This window comes from Lichenostomus cassidix, chromosome 1Aa, assembly GCF_008360975.1.
Source record: "Lichenostomus cassidix isolate B80296 chromosome 1Aa, HeHo_3.0, whole genome shotgun sequence".
Lineage (NCBI taxonomy): Eukaryota > Metazoa > Chordata > Aves > Passeriformes > Meliphagidae > Lichenostomus > Lichenostomus cassidix.
In genome coordinates, this window is record NC_139480.1 from 5,995,813 (window position 1) to 6,017,860 (window position 22,048).

At 36.7% G+C, this 22,048-nt stretch overlaps 1 protein-coding gene across 3 annotated transcripts in view; it reads right to left on the minus strand.

Moving 5' to 3' along the window:
* UPF2 (UPF2 regulator of nonsense mediated mRNA decay) overlaps positions 1 to 22,048 on the minus strand; it is a 55,002-nt gene that overhangs the window by 30,378 nt on the left and 2,576 nt on the right. For all 3 annotated transcript variants that reach the window (XM_085082735.1, XM_085082753.1, XM_085082745.1), the window contains exons 2-10: positions 19,020 to 19,393; positions 16,656 to 17,435; positions 12,769 to 12,929; positions 11,533 to 11,730; positions 10,298 to 10,447; positions 8,231 to 8,334; positions 7,822 to 7,907; positions 1,408 to 1,516; positions 139 to 252 (exon numbers count right to left, since the gene is read on the minus strand). In XM_085082735.1, coding sequence (XP_084938861.1) covers positions 139 to 252; positions 1,408 to 1,516; positions 7,822 to 7,907; positions 8,231 to 8,334; positions 10,298 to 10,447; positions 11,533 to 11,730; positions 12,769 to 12,929; positions 16,656 to 17,435; positions 19,020 to 19,375 — 2,058 coding nt within the window. In that variant the 5' untranslated portion in view covers positions 19,376 to 19,393. The remainder of the gene's footprint in view (positions 1 to 138; positions 253 to 1,407; positions 1,517 to 7,821; positions 7,908 to 8,230; positions 8,335 to 10,297; positions 10,448 to 11,532; positions 11,731 to 12,768; positions 12,930 to 16,655; positions 17,436 to 19,019; positions 19,394 to 22,048) is intronic.

The window sequence follows — 22,048 nt, forward strand, 5'->3', positions numbered from 1 at the left end:
ACATACCAAAATTTTGCAATGTACAGCATGAAATGAAATGGAAATGAATTCAGGTAACATCAGCAGCAGGTAAGTGAAGAGGAATAGGATGAGGACACATTATCAGCATATGCAGTACAGGACTATCACAACACCAACCTTTAAACAGTGGAGAGTATCGTTTTTGGAGAACATCTTAAACTTGGTAAGCTCACCAATAAATCTCACAGTCTTATTCTTTGTTTCAATGTTGATCTGGTCCTTTTTTCTTACCTAAAAACCAAAAAAAATTGATTTTAGGACCTCAAAAATACTCATCTCTTCTAAATTGCTTTGATCAGAACATGCACAAAATACACTTGGGAATTCAGGAGTGTTTGGTATTGGTTTGTTTCCTCAACCTCCACCTTTACTTCTCACTGGGTTTCCTAAAACTCTCTCTACAACCTTTTTTCTTCAGAAGATTTTGAATTCCTTTCCCCATCTCCCCACCACCCAAAACAATTAATTCCTCTAACATACCTACAGTTATAGATCCTCCTCTTTTGCCACAGTGAAGCAGTGATTAAGTATTCTAGATTCTATATTTTCAGAATCAATAAAAATGCCCTATGTGAATAGGGCCACTTGTACTGTTCTCAAGGAAATACTAAATATTGACACCTTTTTCAAGTCAGATTTTTCAGTAATGTGCAGACTTTTTCTTTTAAAATTACTGACATTCAGCATAAATTTAGTGACAAAGAACTTTATCTATGTGAAAACATAATCCACAAAATACAAAACTGTATTTCCCCAACAGAAAGAGGTTTTTCTGAGAATAGTTAACTTCACATAGCTAAGTTTCAAGTAAGTCTGAGCAACTTATACACAATTTTAATGTCAATATTAGATTAAAAATTGAAATCTGTGCCATAAAAATTGAGAAAATGGTCAAGGAATCATCACTGTGCATCATAACCAGTTTGATTACAACAAGTTAAAGAAACAACACTGAAAAGTACATTTGTGGGGAAAATTTTGATACATGAAAATTGTAAAATCTAATTTGAATGAAATACTATATGACAATAGTAACCACTACAGTAGTAGCCTTATCGTGGGAAGTTCTGTTAATACAGGTCAGATCTCATTTTAAAAGCAAGTTATTAATTTACAGAAAACTCTTAACAGATGAAACACAATTTCTAATTTTTGTAACTTTTGTTGTAACTGTTATACAGTTCATGTATATAAATATGCAAGTATACATGGAAATTTGCAAAAACTTCTCTTTTACAAATCTAGTATTCTAGAACTGCTGAGCTGACAGAAAAAATATTCACTGAATCTTAGAAGTACACAGCATAAAATGTTAATTTTTTCCCTGAAGGATGATTTATGAGATTGGTTAATCTGAATGTAAAAAACTAAACCACCAAAACATACATGGAATCTGAAATCCCCCTTCAGCATGGAACAGAGATCCTCTGCTACATCAGACATACAGGGATGCAGTGTGGCAACCAATCTTGCATAAAATGGTAGCAAATCCAATCTGCAAACAAAAGAGAGGATAAAATAGACAATTTATAAACAAAAATGTATTTATGTGTACAAATATGGATACCACTTTACTTGTGAAAAGAAGTGCACATCCTGACAGAACTACATACATGCAATTTTTGGGCCCACTTCAGATTGCAATATCATTTAAAAATAATACAAGAAGGTAGAACTACCACACCCTGTTGGAATTCTTCACAGCTCATCTCCTTCTAAACTACTGTAGTAGGTAAAATGCCAAATACCATCAACTACAGAATGTGACCTTCAACAAATTACTGAACAGAAACAAAATTCAGACCCAGCTCAACAGGCAAAAAAACCTTACAGACAAGGCCATGGATTATTGCAAGGTATTAATATTCTTTCTGAAAAGTAGCAGACATAACCAGAAAGGTAGGAACATGTTTATTTTTACAGTAGGAAACTTCTAAATTAATGTAGTAGTTATTACATAGAACAAAGCTCAGCAGATGTGATGCGGCCACTCTTTTCCCTAAAACTCTGCTAGTACTCCCACAAATGGTAATATTTCCAAATTTTCTACAGAATTTCCTTATTTCCTTTTCTCTTTCCTTAATTACATGCTTTCACACCCATTTCCTCTGCACATTTATGCAAACCAGCTGTGTGTATATAGCAGTTTTAAATGCAGAGAAACCAACTGCACTCTGAGGCCTCATAATATCATGTAACAAGCTGAAGGAAGTATTTTAGGTTTATTTTCAGAGTGTTAAGTTAATGCAGTAAACAGATGAACTCTAGAACAAGCCAAAGTTTTTAAGTGGAGAGAAACATCCTAAATTTGCATGCTTCCAGTGAGAAATTGCCTGTAAGGGAAAAATGCATCTTGAGTTTACACTTTATGAAGGATTAAGGTTTTGCCTACTGCTAAGGAAAGGAAAAGTAAAAGAAAAAAAAATGCTGACAGAAAAAACCCAAAAGCACAGTCGATACACAGAGCTTGTCCTGGTACAAAGCATCAAGACAAAAACCCCAAAACAAAGCATCCCCAACTGCCTCCCTTCTGCTTTTTGCTTCTATGTCACTGGAGCACATTTCCAAGACATTTAATGCCCACTTTCAGAAAAAGAGACTATTATGTATTTAAATTGTGGATTAGAAGCATCAGAATATACTCCCTCCAAAAAGCATAACTAGGCAGCCTCCTGATAACACACAAGACTCCTGGTGAAACATTGCAGCTATCTCAGTTAGCTATTTAACAGTTTTTATCTCTTTTGTTAATCAGTAACTGAAGCAGTATTTACATTTTTCAAGCTTGTTGGAACACACAGTCAAGGCTGACTACCCACAGAAAATTACTATCATGTTATTAAGCATTTAGCCATTAACTCTGAGAGAAGTGAAAGTCTCACTACCTCACACACACCTACAAAAGTTAAACTAAGAGAGGACTGTGGCTGAACTAAGGGGGTGTATTTAACTGAGGGGATTTCTGCATGGCAACTCTTTAGACAAATACCACAAAGTTTTATTCTGGTCTGAACAAGTATCTGCACGCTGAGAGCTAATAATTTCATCTCTGTAAACTGAGCATACCTGGGGGAAAATTAAAGTCTTAGAGAACATTGTTGTTATTCCCTTGCAGGACACAAAAGGTTTCTTCATAGGGAAGAATACTAAGACTGGGTATTTCTAAATAGGTGAAATATAATAAGGAAAAGCCTTGGGTTAATTACGCTGAAATTGGCAATCAGAGATTCAGTTAGTTACCTCTCAGGGGAGACAAAAATTCATGTTCAGTAGTGGAGACATTCCAGTATCAGTGGCACCATCTACTGGTACCTGCAGTGCTTTGTTTCCTCCAAAGGCATTTCTTTCTCTTAAGAAAGGGGGAAAATTTTAACTAAACCCCCATTAACCCCACAGTATTGCTTTTTCTTCCTGCTCTTCTGCACTATGAAGCAGGACTTGGCATCAGGGATGAGTCAGTTACTCTCTGAAGTCCATGTTAACCACTCTGAATAGATACCACCACAGCAAAAAGCACCACTTCTGACCATTGTCACTTAGACCACATACCATGGACCGAAATCTAGTCAACTCTGGATCTCAGGATCACGTGAACTGCACATCAGTAAAATATCTAAGAGCATTTCTTTTTTCTACTGTTTCAAATGTCAATTTATTAAAAAAACCCAAACAGACAAAACCAATCAAAGAACAACCCACACAAAAGTTTTTTCTCAAATCTCTCCAAAACAGATGCATCTGAAATTTTATGCCCAGGAAGAGTGAAGGGGACATTTCTTACATTTCCTAATTTCTGTGATTCTACCAGAAAGACAGCTTAAAGAATGAAGCAATGGAGCCAGAACTCCCACCTCACAAGCATAATCATAATGGATAAAAGCAGTGTATTCATAGGGGCTGAACAGGTACCAAATGCCACCCACACTGCACAGTGGGAACAGAAGGATGCTGTGGAATTGGAATGTTTCCAGGGAAGCACTTTTTGCTTTTATTTCTTCGCCAGGACATAAAACTCCTTGATCTCAAGCACATCCCTCAATTTTATCTTCAACTGAAACACTGACAAATCAAGTTCAACTGAACAAAAAGGACCTTGCTACTGAGATGTGTCAGGATGAAAAGTTGATGGTAAATACACAGGAGCCTTACAACTTTGTTTAATGTGCAGAACTATTCAACACCTAAGAAGCAGCTAACTTATGAATTAAGAACAACCAATAGCAACACTAAAAATTTCCATATGAACAACTGATCTTTTTCTTAGTAAACTTGCAATTTCATAGATCACCAGATGGGAACATCAAAAAATATCAGAAGCCACAGCAGTCCCTATATACTACTTAGCATTTGCCTAGAATTGTTTAGAATTTAAAGCCTAAGAAAAGATTTCAGACTTCTCACGTTGAAGTAAAAAAAATAAAATAAAAAAATTACAGCATGGCAGTGTTCCAGTAAACCTAAAAAAATTCTTTGTACAGGAAGATAATTCAGTTAGACAGCAAAGAACCACACGAAAGTCCTAAAGCTGTCAGCAGTACGGGTTAAACCACTGTCTGCAGCCCTGGATTAAAAGGCTAATATTTAGTTTTAAAATCAATCCTCTAATGCAAATGTGAAAGCCACTCGTATAGTAGCATTGAAAAATCTTTTTAAAAGGCCTTCTGTTCTGCTGGGTTGGAGGTTCAAATGACAGCTGAAAATGTAAATGTGATGCATTCATCAGCAACAGAGCAGGGCAAAGATGTTGTATTCTAACACTGATCTACAGTGAGCTGAGGAAGAAATGGCCTTTTTTGTCAAATTAAGTTTTCTGTCTTGAAGAATCCTAATTTGTCCCAATCAATACAACCCTAGTGGTAGCAAGAAAGCTCCCTGGCAACACTACTTAATGACTTTGTTTTCACAGTGTCTGTGTTATGCTTTGAACACAAAACCAGTTTTACACTTTCTGGGTAAAAGTGTCATGCCTGCACATTTCCCAAAACTGATCTCAAGAGAAGAAACAGAACTTATTCTACTACTGAAATACCTCATTATGGCTGCAAATAAAGCAGCTAAACTTAGACAGCATTAGCTGATATGCTTGGAAACTAAATGCTTTTGGAAAACATACTGCTTTATCAGCATCCTCAAGGACACTGCTCCTCTGAAGCTTTTACAAAACCCCTCCTCAAAAACGTAACTATAGCAAGCTTCCTTCTCCCAAAATATCCTGGAGAGATATTGCAAAAATTCCTGCAAAAACAAGTATGGAACAACAACAATGGAAGGTAAAGCTATATCATTATGGCTCAGTGAAGAGATACCAGAGCAAAATCATGGTTAATACACAGTACACAATGCCTCAAAGGAGTGTGTTACAGAACATACAGAATTTTCTATGACAGAATTATAAATGTTGATTTGAAGACACACAGTGGTACTGCTCTTTTACCAACTGCAGCAATACAGCTTACTTAAATATTGGGAGAGGTTGCCCTTTCAAATCATCTGCATCTATGTGCAGTTCAGCTGGTATTTACATTCCAAATGCTTGTGTTCAAAACAAGCAGCTCAGTCAACATCCTGCTCAGTAGCCCAGAGATGGGATCACCAATGCAGGCAGATAAACACAACTGAACTTAAGATCTTACAGTTAGCTTGAGTGTTCATTAGCCAAGTAGGTCCCTGAGAAGACAGCAGGAAAAGGAAATAAAGAACTGTATATCAAATGTTAATACTTCTTAATATTAAGAATAATTAATATTTATTATTAAAGATCAATAGTGAGAAGATCAGCTGAGCCATTCACTTCAGTGTTAGCTCCAACTACTGGAGACCAGAACTGTCACAAAGGTAGCAGCTCCTCAAACCAACCCCAACACCAATCTTAGTCCAAGTTAATATTTTTTAAATCGTTATTATCAAAACAAATTTATAGGATAATGGAATTACCACTGGGAAGACAATAAATCAATGGCAATGTAGAAGCTATACACATTTCTAGGAGTTCCTTAACTGTGTTCATAGTAAAGCTTGATCACAGACTCTAATTTTTTAATAATGCAATACATCAGGAATTTAATTTTTGCTTTCATGACAGCTATGAAATCACACTGCTGAACTAAGAACCTGTTCCTGTTTGAAAGTACCTCCTTTTGCTGTGCACATTTACAAGTTCCTCCAGACCATTGTCACCTAGCACAATTTAGCAGATTATGTGAAGAGAATAATGGATTTTCAAAGAGGTTCCAAGAGTTAACAATCAATTTGAGCAATCTGGAACCTACGGAACCAGGAAAATATACAGGGCAGTGATACCAACATGTATGGACACAGACCAGACACAAAACCACTTCCACTTTGCAAACTTGGAAAATTCACTACTATGGCAGAGCTGCAGACAAAAGTCTAAGTGGTCCTGCTGACTGCTTTAGATGTTCTAAACCGTGAAAAAGAAATTCTTCTCACACGGTGTTTTGATGCATTTCACTATTACCAGCAGGCTGATAAACAGAAATGTTACTTCCTTTGCAACTTAAGTTTGGGCTGAAGAGCATCTTATTATATCTAACACAAAAGATCATCAATTGCCTGCCTCCTCTCTTACTAATTCATACATCAGGCACAATCAAGCCTCTATCAAAGTCTCCAAAAACAGACGTGTCAAACTCATAATTTTAGAGACAAGAATACACAAGAGAATGAAAGATTATGTGCACTGTTTCAATGTGGAGTCAGGTTAATGCCTCAGTCAGCAAACAAACCATTGGTTTGCAAACAGCTAAGAGAACAGGGTTATTAGCACAGCAGATGCTTATTACAGATGGGATGCAGGAACAGGCTGGAATTAAGGTTGAAAATACAGTGCAAGCCATAACTGAACACAAAGAAAACAAAGCACCACAGTCTGTTTATTCAAAGCCAGTCTACACATGTGTTGAGACAAAACAGACACTCAAGATACATTTTTTCCCCCCTCAGTATTAAAAGATGATGAAATCAAAGCAGAGCAAACTCTTAACAAGAATTCCAAGATGATCATGATCACTTTAAATTAAATTCAGCATCAAAACAGCTTAGGAGAAACAGGACAAGGTGAAGTAAGAAAAGCAACTTCTTCGTAATTTCACCTATTTAAGGCTCAGATTTACCAGAGAATAGAGAAATGTATAATTCCTTCAATTAATTCAATGTTTTCATTTGAGTATTTGCAACCATTTTTGGAAGTAGGGCTGTTCCTGCAAGCACAAGAAACCTGCTTACACACAGACAAGGAGAAACAGCAAAAGCTCTACACAGGCAGATGGACACAGACAAAAGAGGCCAGGCTCAAAGTAGTTGGCCTAGAACTGGCTGTTGCAGAAGACACGAGGCTGTTATAATGGTCATATACTGTGTCAGAATTAACATATCACAAGAAATCCTCCTTCCAAAACTATACTGTACTCTAACTGTCCACAGCGTCTAACACAAAAAAGTGCAACTTGTCCTGAATTAAATAAATCCTCCCTTTTGGTAAAAGTTAGGTTTTGCTGTTGTTTTCAGAGTTAAAAAACAAAAAAAAGCAATTAAAAGAGTTCTGCTATAAACACCAAGTGCCAAAAAAAAAAAATTCCTTTTTAAAAACCTTAATTTTTGGCAAAATATCATGGTGTGGATCATTGATCCTAAATATTTCTTTGGTGCTTCAGTATAAGCCACTCCAAAAGTGCACATCAGGAATAAACAAATGCAACTTGGAATATATTTAAAAATACATGCATATGCTAAATCAAATAACAAATGGGTGGATCCAGCTGTTTCTCCTTTAGCTCTTACCTTTGTCTAGGAACTATGAAAAGTGCTCGTACCAATTTTCTTCTGTTGGCTTTTGTATTCATATTCATGCAAAAATCCATTGCTGCCTATAAAGAGGAAAGTTAATGGAATACTTCACTTTAATGCAATGGGTTTTAATTAGAGCAACAGAAAATGGTTTTTAAACAGAGCTTTTACAGAGCTATTCCTACTACATGCAGCTGCTTTAAAAATAACCATAAAGAAAAATCTTCAGTTTTGGCTGGAACCAATATAGTCAGCAAACATGTCCACTGAGAGGAATACAGACTGATTAAAAATTAATTCAGCTACTGCCAGACTCCAAAGCTTCAAATCTTTATTTGCTATCTATCTGATCTAGCATTATGGCTTTTAAGAGTGAAAAAAAAAATTAGAACTATGACTGTACCTTGTCTATGAGGTCTCTGTTGACACAATTTGGAAGCTGCTGAAGAAAAGCATCTACTATGAGTTTTAAATGAGATCCAGTACTGGCTTCTTCATCCTCTTGTTCTAACAGAGGGAAATAAACAAGCAGCAGACATCTTTAAACTATGAGATATAATCATTTATGCACACATTCCCCAAATGGTGCATTTATAACATTTAGCTGCTAAGTATTCATCTACACATCATAAAAATGAATATAAAATTCTGATTTCCTATCATCAACTTTGAAGATCTCACCAGATCAATACCCCTACTGTTACCTTTTAATTGCAAAATTTGTGGTATGCTTCAGAAATTTTCCAGATTTTATTAAGCCCTAGAGAAGAGTTTAGTTTGCCCCATGGCACAATAATGAGTTGTAACACCAGCACTTGGAAAGGATCCCCCCTTGGCCAAAGCAACACAAAAGAACGTTGCTTCCTGGAAAAGGATCATGATTAAGTTTGGTTTTCTTTCAGTTGGAGAATGCTCAGCAGTAACAAGAAAACCTAGGAGGTATCTGAAAGGAAAATGGAGACAGACAGACTTCAAAGAGGAGAATATGGCAGTGAAAATCACACCCAAGTAAACTACAAAATACCCAACACCTGGTAAAGTCACAGTGTATTTACAGTAAGACAAACTCTTGGAAGACTCAAGTTCCATTTTCAAGTTACTGCAAGGCATAGATAACAAAGATGCTACATGGAAAGACTTTTTTTGGTTTTGGAACCTGCTAGGGGCAGAGGCTGAGCTTAGGTAGAGAAAACACTAAGAACTCCTCCAAGGAACATTGTCAGCTCTGCCAGCCATCCAGTCTTGAAGGTGCCAGAGATATGAGCAGACAACATCACCTCCTCTCTTGCACAGGCAACAAAAAGTCAGAAGAACACGGTCTCATTAAGGAAGGAGTAAAAAGTAGAAGAGGAAAATGTTCCAGATGCTCAAATAAGAGAGGACCGTGAAGTTTTAAATGTTTAATGGAACCCTGACTCTCTCATCACCCACACACTGAGTTCACTAACATGCAAGCAACAGCCCAAACACTGCAATTTGCAAATTTTGGTTTAATGCATTTTTCCATTTATATATTTATAGCCACACCTTCCTGTCTCCTTCCTTTTCCCTTACTGCAATTAGTTGTCTCAGTATTCTATTGAAACTAACTCAATGCTCTTGAAATAAATTAAAAAATAAGTCTTTGATAATTCGGTCACATTTCCAGAGGCACTGCTATCACATTCTATTTCAACAGTTCCCCAAATACATCTCTTCTTTCACTGGTCCTCTCCTCCACTGGAGAGCTACAGATATTCTCACATTATATTTTCTCATCATGGTATGTGGATCCTATTTCCAAGTGGAAAGGCATTTTTGTAGTACCTGAAGCAAGTCTGGAACTTAAGACAGAAAATTAAGCATTTTACATTGACAGGAAATTAAACTGGTCAGGGCTTCCTTCCCTAAGGCAAGCAACAAAGTATGCAATTCATGTAACAAATTAGTTAATTTGTTGCTTTTCATATTGATCCTCTTGAGTTCCAGTCTTTCATCATCACCATGTTTTAAAACTGCATGAATCCGTTTTAAAAATTTACTACAAGTAGTAGTGTGGAACAACTATGGTTAGACTATTTGTAATAGTATATCTGGATAAAAAACAAATCATGCAGTATGAACATTGTAGAGACTGAAAGAAAAATTATTTTTTATTTCTAAGCACCTTTATATTTAACCAGAAAGGTTAAAAGGCAACTGCCTTTTACATTTGCTTACTTTTAAAAGTTGTCTAAAGTAATCAGTAACTTTCACTACATAAACATCTTTAAAACAATTTTCACTTGTATCTGCATGATTTGTTACAAAAACATTTATCACAATCCTAGCTGTTTCTAGCTACTCGTTTCACAAATAAATAAATAATTTCCCCTGAATGCACTCTACAAATCTACAAACTAAAACAAAGTAGAAAGCTCAAAAAAAAAAACAAATCAGAAGAAACAAACAAAAAGGAAGAAAAAGAATTCTTCAACCCAATTCTTTTTACCTTGCTCATCAAGAAGCTTCTTTGTAAGATCTTCTGTCTCATCTCCACAGTCTAACTCCAGTGCATCATCATTAATATCCAGGTTCTCCAACTCCAATTCCAGATCCTCGTTTCCAGCTGCTTCCTTATTATCTTTGGTATCTTTTGAATCTATTTATGAGTTAAGTAGAAATACCAAATAAATACTAATAAATTGTTAAATATACACAGTTGTGATTAGAATACAGGAAGATCAATGCTGCTAAACCTCCTTCTCTTTAATGTCTTAAAAATCTTTTACACAGATGAAAAAAAGCAGAACAGGAGGAAGGTGTTGCTGAAATAACTTGAGAAATAAAAGGTCAAATAAACAGTATTCGTTTCCTTGAAAACAATACCTGAATCTGATAAAGACTCAGAACAGAATAGTTAATATTTTTCTTGGACCACAACACTGGTCCAACACTGAGCACTTTTCCAAGAGATTGCTACCTACAGAATTTTACTGTTTTTTCAGGCCTCCTCCCAATCTCATTTGCAAACTATGCTTCATTTAAAAGTAAATAAACTTCAAGGCAGAAAACCTTATTAAAATTCTATATTTTTTCAAAGCAAAGTGTGATAACTTCTAAACACCAGATTTTGCAGGTATTTTTCCAGTTGTTTCAAAATATTAAGAGAGAGATTCCAGTCCCCCTGAGCAAGCTGCTCCAACATCTAATGATGCTTAGGGAAATTTCAGAATTATCCAAACATGCATCTTCTGTTACACTTTGAGCCAGTGATGGTGAATTTTTATCCAAACTAAAGTCTGCAATGGCCTGATTGTGCACTGAGGGCTGTGTCAGAAGTGACGAACCACCCCAGGCCTTCTTATCTACTGAAATTTTATGCTGACAAAGTCAACTACCATTAATAATTTAATATGAAAATAACAGTGAAAAAACCCCCAAACACTAACATCTTTAAAAAAAGGAAAACTCTTTCCATTTCTCACAGAAAATATTGTATTTACTCACACTGCTTAACCTTCAATTTCTTGAAATTTACAATTCTAATATGAAAATGCATTTACTTTTTTTGTTCCTTAACACCCACATATAATCCCTACGCACATAGTTTATTCCCTGAAAATTCATCCAAACTGGTGTACTGATTACAACAAATTATTTCAGTACCAACTCATTACTTCCATCAAGTTTGTTTATTGGTTGGACAAGGTATGTTAAAAAAAAATACTCATCTAAGCATCCTACCTCTTGATTCGTCTTTGCTGGAATCCTTGTTCTGGGAATATTTTTCATTATCTTTAAACAAAATTGCTGGCACAAAAGCCTTCAAGTCAATGAGATTCTCATAGAAATTTCTAGCATCTTCATCTTCCCAGATACCTCCCTCCAGGTCATATTCTCCAGGCTTTCCTGGTGTGAAAATATCAATACCAGGTCCATGTTCTGCAAAAACAGTGAAACCATAGAAAGTTATTTACATAAATTTACAATCTTCTAGGGGGAGGTGCCTTAGAGATTAAGAGTCCTTTTAGAAAAGTGTTAATCTATGTATTACTACCACTGTTTTCACCTAAAGATTGCAACGCATACTTTAAAGTGTTTTAACAATTCAATCCTAATATTAGATATATCAAGATGTTATCTTAAAATTGTAAATTTGATTTTGATTGAAAATACAGAAAGAATCAGAGAGGAAGTCAAATCAACTAAAACCAAGCAGCACATGATATCATGTTAGGAAAGAAAGTTGTAACAGATTTTAATAGCATTAGCATTAGAAGTAATCCCTTTGAGTATTATGAACTATACCCCACTGAGTTTTCAGAACGAAGTTTATAAAGAACCATTTAAAATTTACAGGCATTAAAGAAATACAGCTTTTTTAAGTTCAAGATCATTTAAACCAAAAGATACACTCATGATTTAAACAACCTCTCAACGAATCTCAAAGTTTAGATTCAAAGACACTGCATAGCTGTACCAGCAAAAAGCCGCACTTCTGCTCAGGAGGTCAGACAGCCACACCTAGTGACTTATCTGGCCTAACAATATGTTCCTGCCCATAACATCATGGCCCAAAATAGACTTCTAATGTATTTTTTAACATGTTTTAAAGATCAGCTTTTAAAACACTAGCAGTTTTTAAATACGATAAACTGCATAATATTAAGTGGAAAGGATCAGGGTAAAAATATTTTTAATTTTCCATTTATTGCTCTATTACTAGAAACAAACCTAAAGAGATATTACTTTATATCCTGTTATTTTATAACAGGATATAAAATAGTTATGGTTACATCTTAGGCTTAATTACTTTAATTTAAAAAAAGTGTTATTCATTATCTGATATCCTTCAGGGGGAAAGGCTGAATGAAATGAAACCAGCAAAAAGAACACATTGTTAAGAGGGTTTGGTCAGTTTTCCCACCACATCCAAGCCAAGACCAGCATTCTGTTAACTTACTTTACAATCTGGCTTACCCTCAGGTGTTGGTTTCTCTTGGGGGAGGTCAGGCATGTTTTCATCCAGAAGATCAGCCAGAGACTGAGAATTTGCCAACAGCTTCTGATATGACATTGCAAATTCCTCATATTGTTTGTGTCGATCTTCACTCAGCTCTCCTTTAGAGTGCAGAATGCGTCTACAAAAATCAAACTTACAATAAGACAATCTTTCTCCTTAGAATATATTTGAGCTATGCTGAACCATTATGAATTTCTCTGAGCAAAGCTAACCTGCCCTCTCTGAGGGAACTATATGAATTCTAGTTCACACTGCAATAGCAAAGATTTAAGTGACACTATTATTTTTCCAAACCACACTGAATTTCCAACTTCAATGCCACTGAGGACAGTACAGTCACAGAAGCTCCAGCTTCTATGTCAAAAGGCCCAGTTACTGTTTTCCATTATTAGGCTCTAATAGTCCTGAAAAGATTTGCATAGTAAAACTAAAACATTCAACTTAGATCACAGCTGGATAAAAGTTGCTTTGCACCTGTAACAATCCATTTCCATATTTTTTAAATTATTAGATGAGCTATTACCACTAGGAGGCTCAAAAATTTGCAAGCAGCCCACTGACTTTCCAACAAACCAAGTTATTTCAAGGCTATTGGTCTAAATTATGAGCAGTTATGTTTGTTTCTTTTGTTGCTCGTAATTTTCTTTAACAAAACTATTCATACTTGCTTCAAACAAGAATTTTTAAAATTGAAATCTGTTGTCAAAAGCAACTTTCATTTGAAGGAACATAATCACTGATTACAAGTGCACTGCTTGCAAGTGCTGGAACCACTGACCAGGCCCCCTGCACTGAGATGAAAGCATCAGAAGTCTGAAAAAAGGTGCAAATGCCACAATTCCCAAAGCAGGTTGTATCATTACATTATCATCTGTAGGATTCCATTACCATGAGGCTTTTATTATGCAATAGGCACAAAGTCATAGTCTTGCCAAAAGACACATTTTGTGGCATAAAAATTCTGAAATAGTTTAGGCAATGTAAGTTGAGCAAATATCAATCTTCTCATTCCAAGTTAATTGTAAAACGAGCCACCTTTGTACACATTCACAGGGTGAGCAACAAAATCCCTTCTACCGACTCAGAACCAGAAGTGCACACATGTGTGTGGCTAGAGGGCAAGAAGCACTGATGCTGGCAAAAGTTCTATTTTTCTGACAAAACACACCTATTTAAAATGTATTGCCTGCTCCTGCAAAGTACAGAAAAGAAAAATTAACAAATTAAATAACCACTGAGAATTTGTGAAGTGCAGTTCAGTTTGGATTCAGGAAACACATTAAGTGTCAATTCATAGCTTTTCCAAGGAGACCACTGTCCATTGCACACATATTTTAAGTTTAAAATATACCAGCAGCTTTATAAACATGAGCACTGGAGCTCTGTGCTATTACAAAAAAAAAAAAAAAATGCAAAGTACTGTGACAATAGTACAAGACTTTCAGTTCTCAATTTCAGTTCCAAGAAGACAAGTGTTAACAAATACAAAGAATCTAAAGCAAATGAAGCAAACCTCAAAAAGCATGGTTCATTTCTGAATACAATTACAAGTACAGCACACAGTACTTGTCTTACTTTATGTCTCTTCAAAACACCACAAGGCAAGTTCAGCACATCTTAAAAAACATCCTTAATTTAGACAAGTTTCTTCCTTAGCTAACACTCATTTCTGAAAACTCTCTAGAATTTGGGAATCAAGTTGTTTCCTTCCCATGACACAGCCTGACAAGTTTTGTTGTGCCCTCAGCTGTGTAAGCAAATGACCACCAGGTTCTGTGTTACATCTATATTAAAGTCAAAGCATAACTCAAAGTACTTTTCCTAATTATTCACTTAACCAGAAACACTTGAGTCTGCTTTAATTATACCTAAATAATTCCGCAGGTAACACGGTACTAAAGCCCTGTTAATTTAGCATAGCAATTTTCAATTAATTCAACCAATTTGTACAGCTTAAATAATTTCACAGTCACTTTCCTGACATAGATAAATTGATGAGTTATTTACCTGACTAAATATCATAACCTAAACATATGACACAGTTGATACACAAAAGGGAACAATTCACTCCCTATTCATTGATTCTAGAATAATAGTGTGAATAAAAACTACAGCAAAACGGATCAGATTTTTAATACACAGAGAACTGTTTTATCCAATAGGATTATTGGTTGTTTTTTTTAAACAAAAAAAAACCCAAAACAACTCAAACGAACAAAAACACTCAAAAAAACTGCTGCCCACCAAAAAAAAAAAATCAAAAGCAAGTAAGGAACAAATTGCACTATCACTTTCCCAAAATCCAGTTTAGGAAGATTTCTAGAGTACAAACAGTCTTCTTACTAGGCAAATTTCTGTCTTGTCCTCCTCATGCCTTGCACTTCCACAGCTTGCAAATGCCAAGAATCTTTTACAGATGGTGTAAACAAAATTTGGTAGGAAAGCTTTTTGATGTCTTCTTTAACAAAACTTATCCCTCAACTTTTATTAAGGAGTTAAAATAAACACCTTAAAGTTCAGAGAGAGAAATAATAGGGTTCTCTTAATCCAGTGATAAATGATAGTTCTTCACATTCCTTCTTAGACCAGGCTGCTCAGCCTCTGTCCAGTCATTTTTATCCAGCTGTAAAAGTAAATAATAAAGTATACCTCCCTCTCCCAGATCACTCACATTCTTTCTTCTTCTTCTTGGTTTCTTAACATATTTTATACCTCTCAGAAACTTTTTTCACTTTATTTTCTATCATATTTTGTAACACCCACTCATTCAAACTCCGGTCAAAACCAATGTGTCCAGAACCATTATAGCTGTGAAACCATAAAGGTTCATATTCATCCACTCTGAAAAAATTACAACTAAGTCAATAATGCACTTGAAACTAGTAAGGTGCTTGTCAAAATAACAGTGCCTCAAAAGTCAGTTTATGATCCTGTGAAATTCAACACCTGGCTGAGACCAGATAGCACTGCAGCACAAAAGCCATCAGCACGATGGATCCTTGCTTTGGAAACATAAAAATTTAATGCATTCCAACCATACATTTGGCTCTGGATGGATGTCCAGCCTTTTAGCTGAAATACGTATCTATACACAGTAACACGTTCATTTCTATCTGACTGAAATGCTTCCAGAAGGAATTAAGAATGAGTGTTTTAAGACCAGGATTTGGGTTTAGGCTGGCTCCAGTAATAAGAATTCAGGGTGCTTTAAAGACAACAACTATTAAACAATGTGAACATGGCAGAAATAAAATTATTTGGATCTCGAGATCTGCATATTCATACCCTACAATATTAGTATTACATATAGACATTTAAGAGGATTTACATCAAATTGCCTATGCCCTCTAACATTTTAATCCATTTATTTAATAGATATTTGCCCACCTTGGAGTGTAACAGATACCTTGTTAATTTAACCTATATTTTCCTTCACACTGGTACACTAAAAAAGTAAACAAGCCAAAGCAATTGTAGCATATGCTTTGCTAGATACATGTAGGTGGAAAGGGAGAAATCAGATTGTGCCAACTGGAAAACGACAGTGCCAGCTGGGAAAGCAGCATTGCTCTCATGCTGATAAGGAAACAGCACCAAACAGAGTAAAGAGAATTACAGCCAAAGGTCAACCTCCCTTTTCTTTAAAAGATCCTCAAAGAGTCTGTTTGGTCTCTGCTTTTACAGTATTCAGAACAAATTTAGAACTTTTTTTAATAAACACTGCAGAACACACTTATTCTACACACTGCTAACAGACTTTGTTTATAAATACTGCAACATATCCAGGCATTTCATAATTAAACTATGTTGTATTCATAAGTAAAAAGCAACATTCAATTGTCACCTGTTTTGTCTTTCAATATTTTGTAGCTCCCTGTGGTCCCTTTTCAGGTGTTTGGTCAAAGATGTAAAGTATTCCTTCAACAAATTCTGGAAGGGCTGCTGTTTCTCTGGGCTAATTATCTCACTAGGAGGAAAGCTCAAGTTAAACTTCTCTGCAACAGTTTTTACTTTCCTTGGTACCAAACCAGCAATGTCATCTCCACAGTGCCGACAAAAGCTGATAACCACAGAAACATGAGTGTGGGATTCTCGATCAGCGTTAATAATATTTTTAAGCTGCTCATAGATTAAAGACAAACCTTCCTTGTCAGTGAAAATCCCAACTATTGTCAATTCTGCAATGAAACGCAAATCAGTTCTTAACTTGGTAATGTTGGGAGTCTTCTCTTCTTTCCTTGCTTCAAAATGTTTTTTCCAAGCCTGAAGTAATGAAGGAGCAAAATCAGCGTATCGCTGGTGAAAGAGGGAACACAAGTGCACAGCGCAGTTCACGTCTGATATTTTCAGTTTGGCCTCCACAATAGAAGCTACTGCTTCTGCAATGTATTTGCTTAGATTCAGGCTATTAAAGTCATGGGACAAGGAGTCCCTTTGTTGCTCTGTAATGGTTTTTAGCTTCTTAACAAAAGCCGTGTTCTTCTTCAGACTGGAGTCCAGCCTGCTGAAGAAGTTTTCCTCAGGACGACTCTCGGGTGCATTCTGGTTTTTGCTGCGGAGCTCTTTTCTTGCCTGATGGCGCTCCCAGGCCTCCTGATGGAGCTGATGTGCTTCCTCTTTTTCCCTAAGAGACATAAAAATTAGTCATTTTCATTATGGAGCCTTACTCTCAGGGTACTAGTTCAAAGGAAAAAAGGTCACAGTTGGAAAAACTTCAGCAGTTTAACAACATTTCCCCTTACTCTTTTCTTAAATATTTATCAAGCTAATCCTAGAAAGCATCTGCCTCAGAAACTCTTGTTTAATTTTTGTGCTGCAAAGGGCAAGTACTACTTGTTACAAAATAAAATTTCTCAAATGTTTCTATGCAGAACAGATTAATCCCAACAGACTTCAAAAATATAAACATAAAACTCCATTTACTACAGAAGAAGATGAAGTTCTTACAGAAGAGGACAAGAGCCTTTCAACAGGTTGCTGTATTACACAGTTAAGGGAAACCTTTTATTCCCACACTACTGAAATTATGCAGAAAATATGGAATAAGTGAAACATATCTACAAGACTGCCTCAATCTTAAAAGTGGCATATTTCAGTAATTGGAATGGCCAGAATTTCATCTTTATTGGTCTAAAGATGCCATCTTCAACACTGTAGTACCTCTGGATAACATACTAAGAAACAGTGTCTTGGTATTATTACATATTAGGCTGCCAAGTTACATTCTGAGCTTGCCATCAGGTATCAATTTACTGTGATTGATTAAAAGAAATGTCAAGTCATTTCTCACAGCATATTTGCTCCTGTTTATTTATGGCCTGCAGACCCATTAAGAGTCTGTAATCCCAATTCCTGGATGTTAACATTTCATCTTAAATGCAACTGTGCTTCTTTATTGTCCTGGTTTGGGCTGGGATATAGTTTTTTTTCAGAGTATCCTGTATGGGGCTGTGGTTTAGATTTGTGTTGGAATCAGAGCTGATAATACAGGGATGTTTTCATTATTGCTGGACTCCGCTTACACACGGCCAAGGTCTTTTCTTCTCCTCACCCCACCCCACCCATGAGGAGTCTGGAGGTGCACAAGGAATTGGGAGTGAACACAGCCAGGACAGCTGACCCCAACTGACCCAAGGGATATCCCAGACCATATGACATCATGGTCAACATATAAATCTGCGGGAAGACAGAAGGGGAGGGATAAGAATGATGGTGTTTGTCTTTCCAAGTCACTGTTACATTTGACAGGGTCCTGCTGTCCTGGGGATTGCACTCCTTGTTTTGGTTTGCTTGCCTGCACAGCTTCTGCTCTACCCATTGAACTTTTTGTCAACCCACGGGCCTCCTCACTTTTACTCTTCTGATCTTCTCCCCCATCCTGTTGAGGGGAGGGAGTGGCTGGGTGAGGCTGATGCCAGCTGGGGTTAAATCACAACGCTTGCTCAAGCCTAATTGTGTACTCCATGGTCATCACACACAGAACACTATCAAACCCCCATAACAGAGACCAAGGTAACAGAGGTTACAAGTAAAAACTCAAAACCTCTTAGAAGTCATAAAGCACAATCAGACAGCCATGTAAAATTCATAACACTACATGCAACTTATTAGAAGTAACTCACACAGTTCATCTTTTATAACTCTGCCCACAATCCTGATAGCAGAACTCCAGCATTTGGGACAATTAAACCTTTAAAAGACAACTTACTTCAGTTGAGCAGCTGCTTCTTCTTGTTTCTTTTTCTCTTCCTCCTCTTGTTTCTTTTTCTCCTCTTCTTCAAGTTTCTTTTTTTCTTCTTCTTCTTTCTTCTTTTGCTCTTCTTCTGCCTTTACTTTATCCTCTTCTTTTTTCTTCCGCTCCTTGTCTTCCTTCTTTCTTTTATCCTCTTCCATTTTTTTCTTTTTATCTTCAGGAACTTTTAAAGTCTCTCTCTTCATGCCAACCTTGACATCTTCTTTTGGCTTCTCCCTGATGCTCACTGGTCTCCTTTCACTAAATTCTTTATTATTTAGCTGAGATTCTTTTTCTTCCATATTTGTTGGCTTTTTGCGCTCAGCTGGCATTGTGTTACCCAGGCAAACCTGCAGAACCACAGGAAAATAAGTAGTTTTAAATTGCTGCTGATATTTTAGTCATTTTTCCCAGCCCACCCATATTCACTTAACTCAAAAATGCATGACTCATCAGAATAAAGGTTTAAGTTTTCTTGAACTAAAGAATGGACCTGACAGGTAAAACCTGATCATTTTATGTGCTGTACTGCAAAGTTGTCTTCAGCATAAATTAGGAAATAAAAGCATCTTGAAGTTTCTACAACCCAAGGAATATAAGATCTTGAACATAAACAGAAGTCCATCTGAAAAAAAATAATTCAAGACTGATGAAAACAAAGTACCCCCAACTTAAAAATAAGTACAGATTTGATACATCAGCATGCACCTGCACCTCACTGACCTCTCTACACATCTCCTAAGAATACTCCCCCTTCCACTACCACTACTTGGGATCAAAGGATAATGCAGGTTAGATGGGACCTCAAGTAATTCAACCTCCTCCTCAAAGCAGGGTCAGCAATGAGTTCAGACAAGACTGCTCCAGGTTCCAGCCTTGAAAACTGCCAGGGAAAGAAACTGCACAACCTCTCCAGTCTATCTGCTCCAATGCTTGATTATTCTCATTGTGAAAAGGCATCAACTTGCTTCCTTCTTTTCTCACCCCTCCCCAGATTTCTCCAGCATCTCCAGTACTCAGCACAAGTAGCAGCTGAAGAGCGAGTGCTGACTAAGCTGTATGCACAAATCTCCCTGCCAGCAGAGCAAACGGAAATAATATCAGAATGGCTGCAATTATCAAGAGTTATCAAAAGCTACAATTCCTCTCTTCTTCTACTCATTCAACATTTTATAGGAGCTTTAGCTTCTTTGGGGTTTCCAGTCCTCTAAGCTTTGGTTTCACTTGGCCAAGTACACAAAAGGTAACACATACTTATCACAAAAGGGTAAAACTACAGGAAAATTTTGGTAAGGAGGAAACTGTGATGAGCACCTAGTTCAGCCCCCTGCTCCAAGCAGATTCCAACAAATCAGAGGCTTGTCTAAGGTTTTAGTATCTTGCTAAAAACAGAGAAGCAATGGTCCCCTCTGGGCACACTGAGAAAAAGCTTTTCCTAATACCAACCTGGAAATTGCCATGCCCCACACTGTGTTTGTTTCTTTTCATCCTATTCCTGCAGAGCTTTGAGAAGAACCCAGCTTCATCTTCTCTGTGCTCTCCCATTAGGTTGTTTTAAGACGGTAATAAGATTTCCCCCTCTCTTCTTACAGATCAAGAACCCAGTTCTCTCTGTTTCTCTTCAGATATCATGTCATCCAGCCTCCCTATGTTCTTGGTGACTTTTTAATAGACTTGCTTGACTGCGTCAATGCCTTTCTTGGGAACAGAGAATCCACACCTGGATGTGGTAAGTACTGAAGAGCGGGGGAAGACTCACCTTCTTCAGCCTCATGGTTAACTTCTGGTACTACAGCCTAGAATGCAAGGGCATTCTGCTGAGTCATGGCAGGGTCAGATGGACCAGGAAGAACCACAAGAAGCAATCAGAATCACCTAAGCTTTGTTTCCTTCAGACTAAATTAATTTCTTAAAACGAAAAATAATTTTCACATATATACAAGGTTCAAGTTAAATGCATATACAGGTGGGACTGATAGGACACCACTGCACGTGACACCTTGTGAAGAGCCATCACTTTGCTTTTATTAGTAACACCAGTTTGATTCCCAATGGCCACCCCTACTTTTGCCTTGCTCACATTTTACTCTGACTGGATGATGAAAACATGCTAGATTCATGAATTCCCTGCATCTACTCAGAGTGGATAATGAGACACTTGCATTCCAATCTAACACAGAGTGCTTCTGCTATTATTTTAACTATTTTGAAATGTGATTATAAAAAAGACTTCACAATCAAGAAAATTTCTTTCCTAGTAAGTATTGCACATTCCCACTGCCATCTCCCAAACAATAAAATGACAGATTCATATGCTGTCTATCCCATCCAGATGAAACTCTGTATTATAATATTTAAAGTGCTTGTCCAGGGCTTCTGAAGAAAAAATGGTTTGCAAAAATTTACAGTATCAGTATTCACATATGGCAGTGTCAACTTACCAATGGGGAACCTATTCAGGACTTGGCCTCTGGCAGCAATTGGCAACAGCACCAACAGAGAAATGTCTCTGACGATGATTTATGGAAATCAAATCAGCATTGCTTAAACAAGCAGTAGCAAATTTGGCTCCCTAATGCATGTCTACCACTATAAGATTTCAGATCTCAAGATCTCAGAACTACTTGATTTCCAAAAACACTGATCTTAAAGCACTATTATTATGAAATCAGTACTTAACCAAAGAGGGAAGGGTTTGCCTTTGTTTAAAGAAATACTGGGAACAGCATGTCACAATTCCAATACTCTGAACAAAATATCCAGCTACATATGTAACTTTTAACAACATGGTCACTCACCACAATCATTATGGTACTCAAGCGCTTACTAAATTTAGGAACTCAGACTTCTGTTTTAAAGACATATCTGATGCTTGCTTGTATAAAAGGAAACCAGAGCAGATGGGGTAAAAAGAAAAGGGGTGGAGTATAATCAGGCACATTATGATTTACCACACAGCAGTATTATCCACTTTTTCCCAGTGAACACTGCTGATCAAAAAAAAC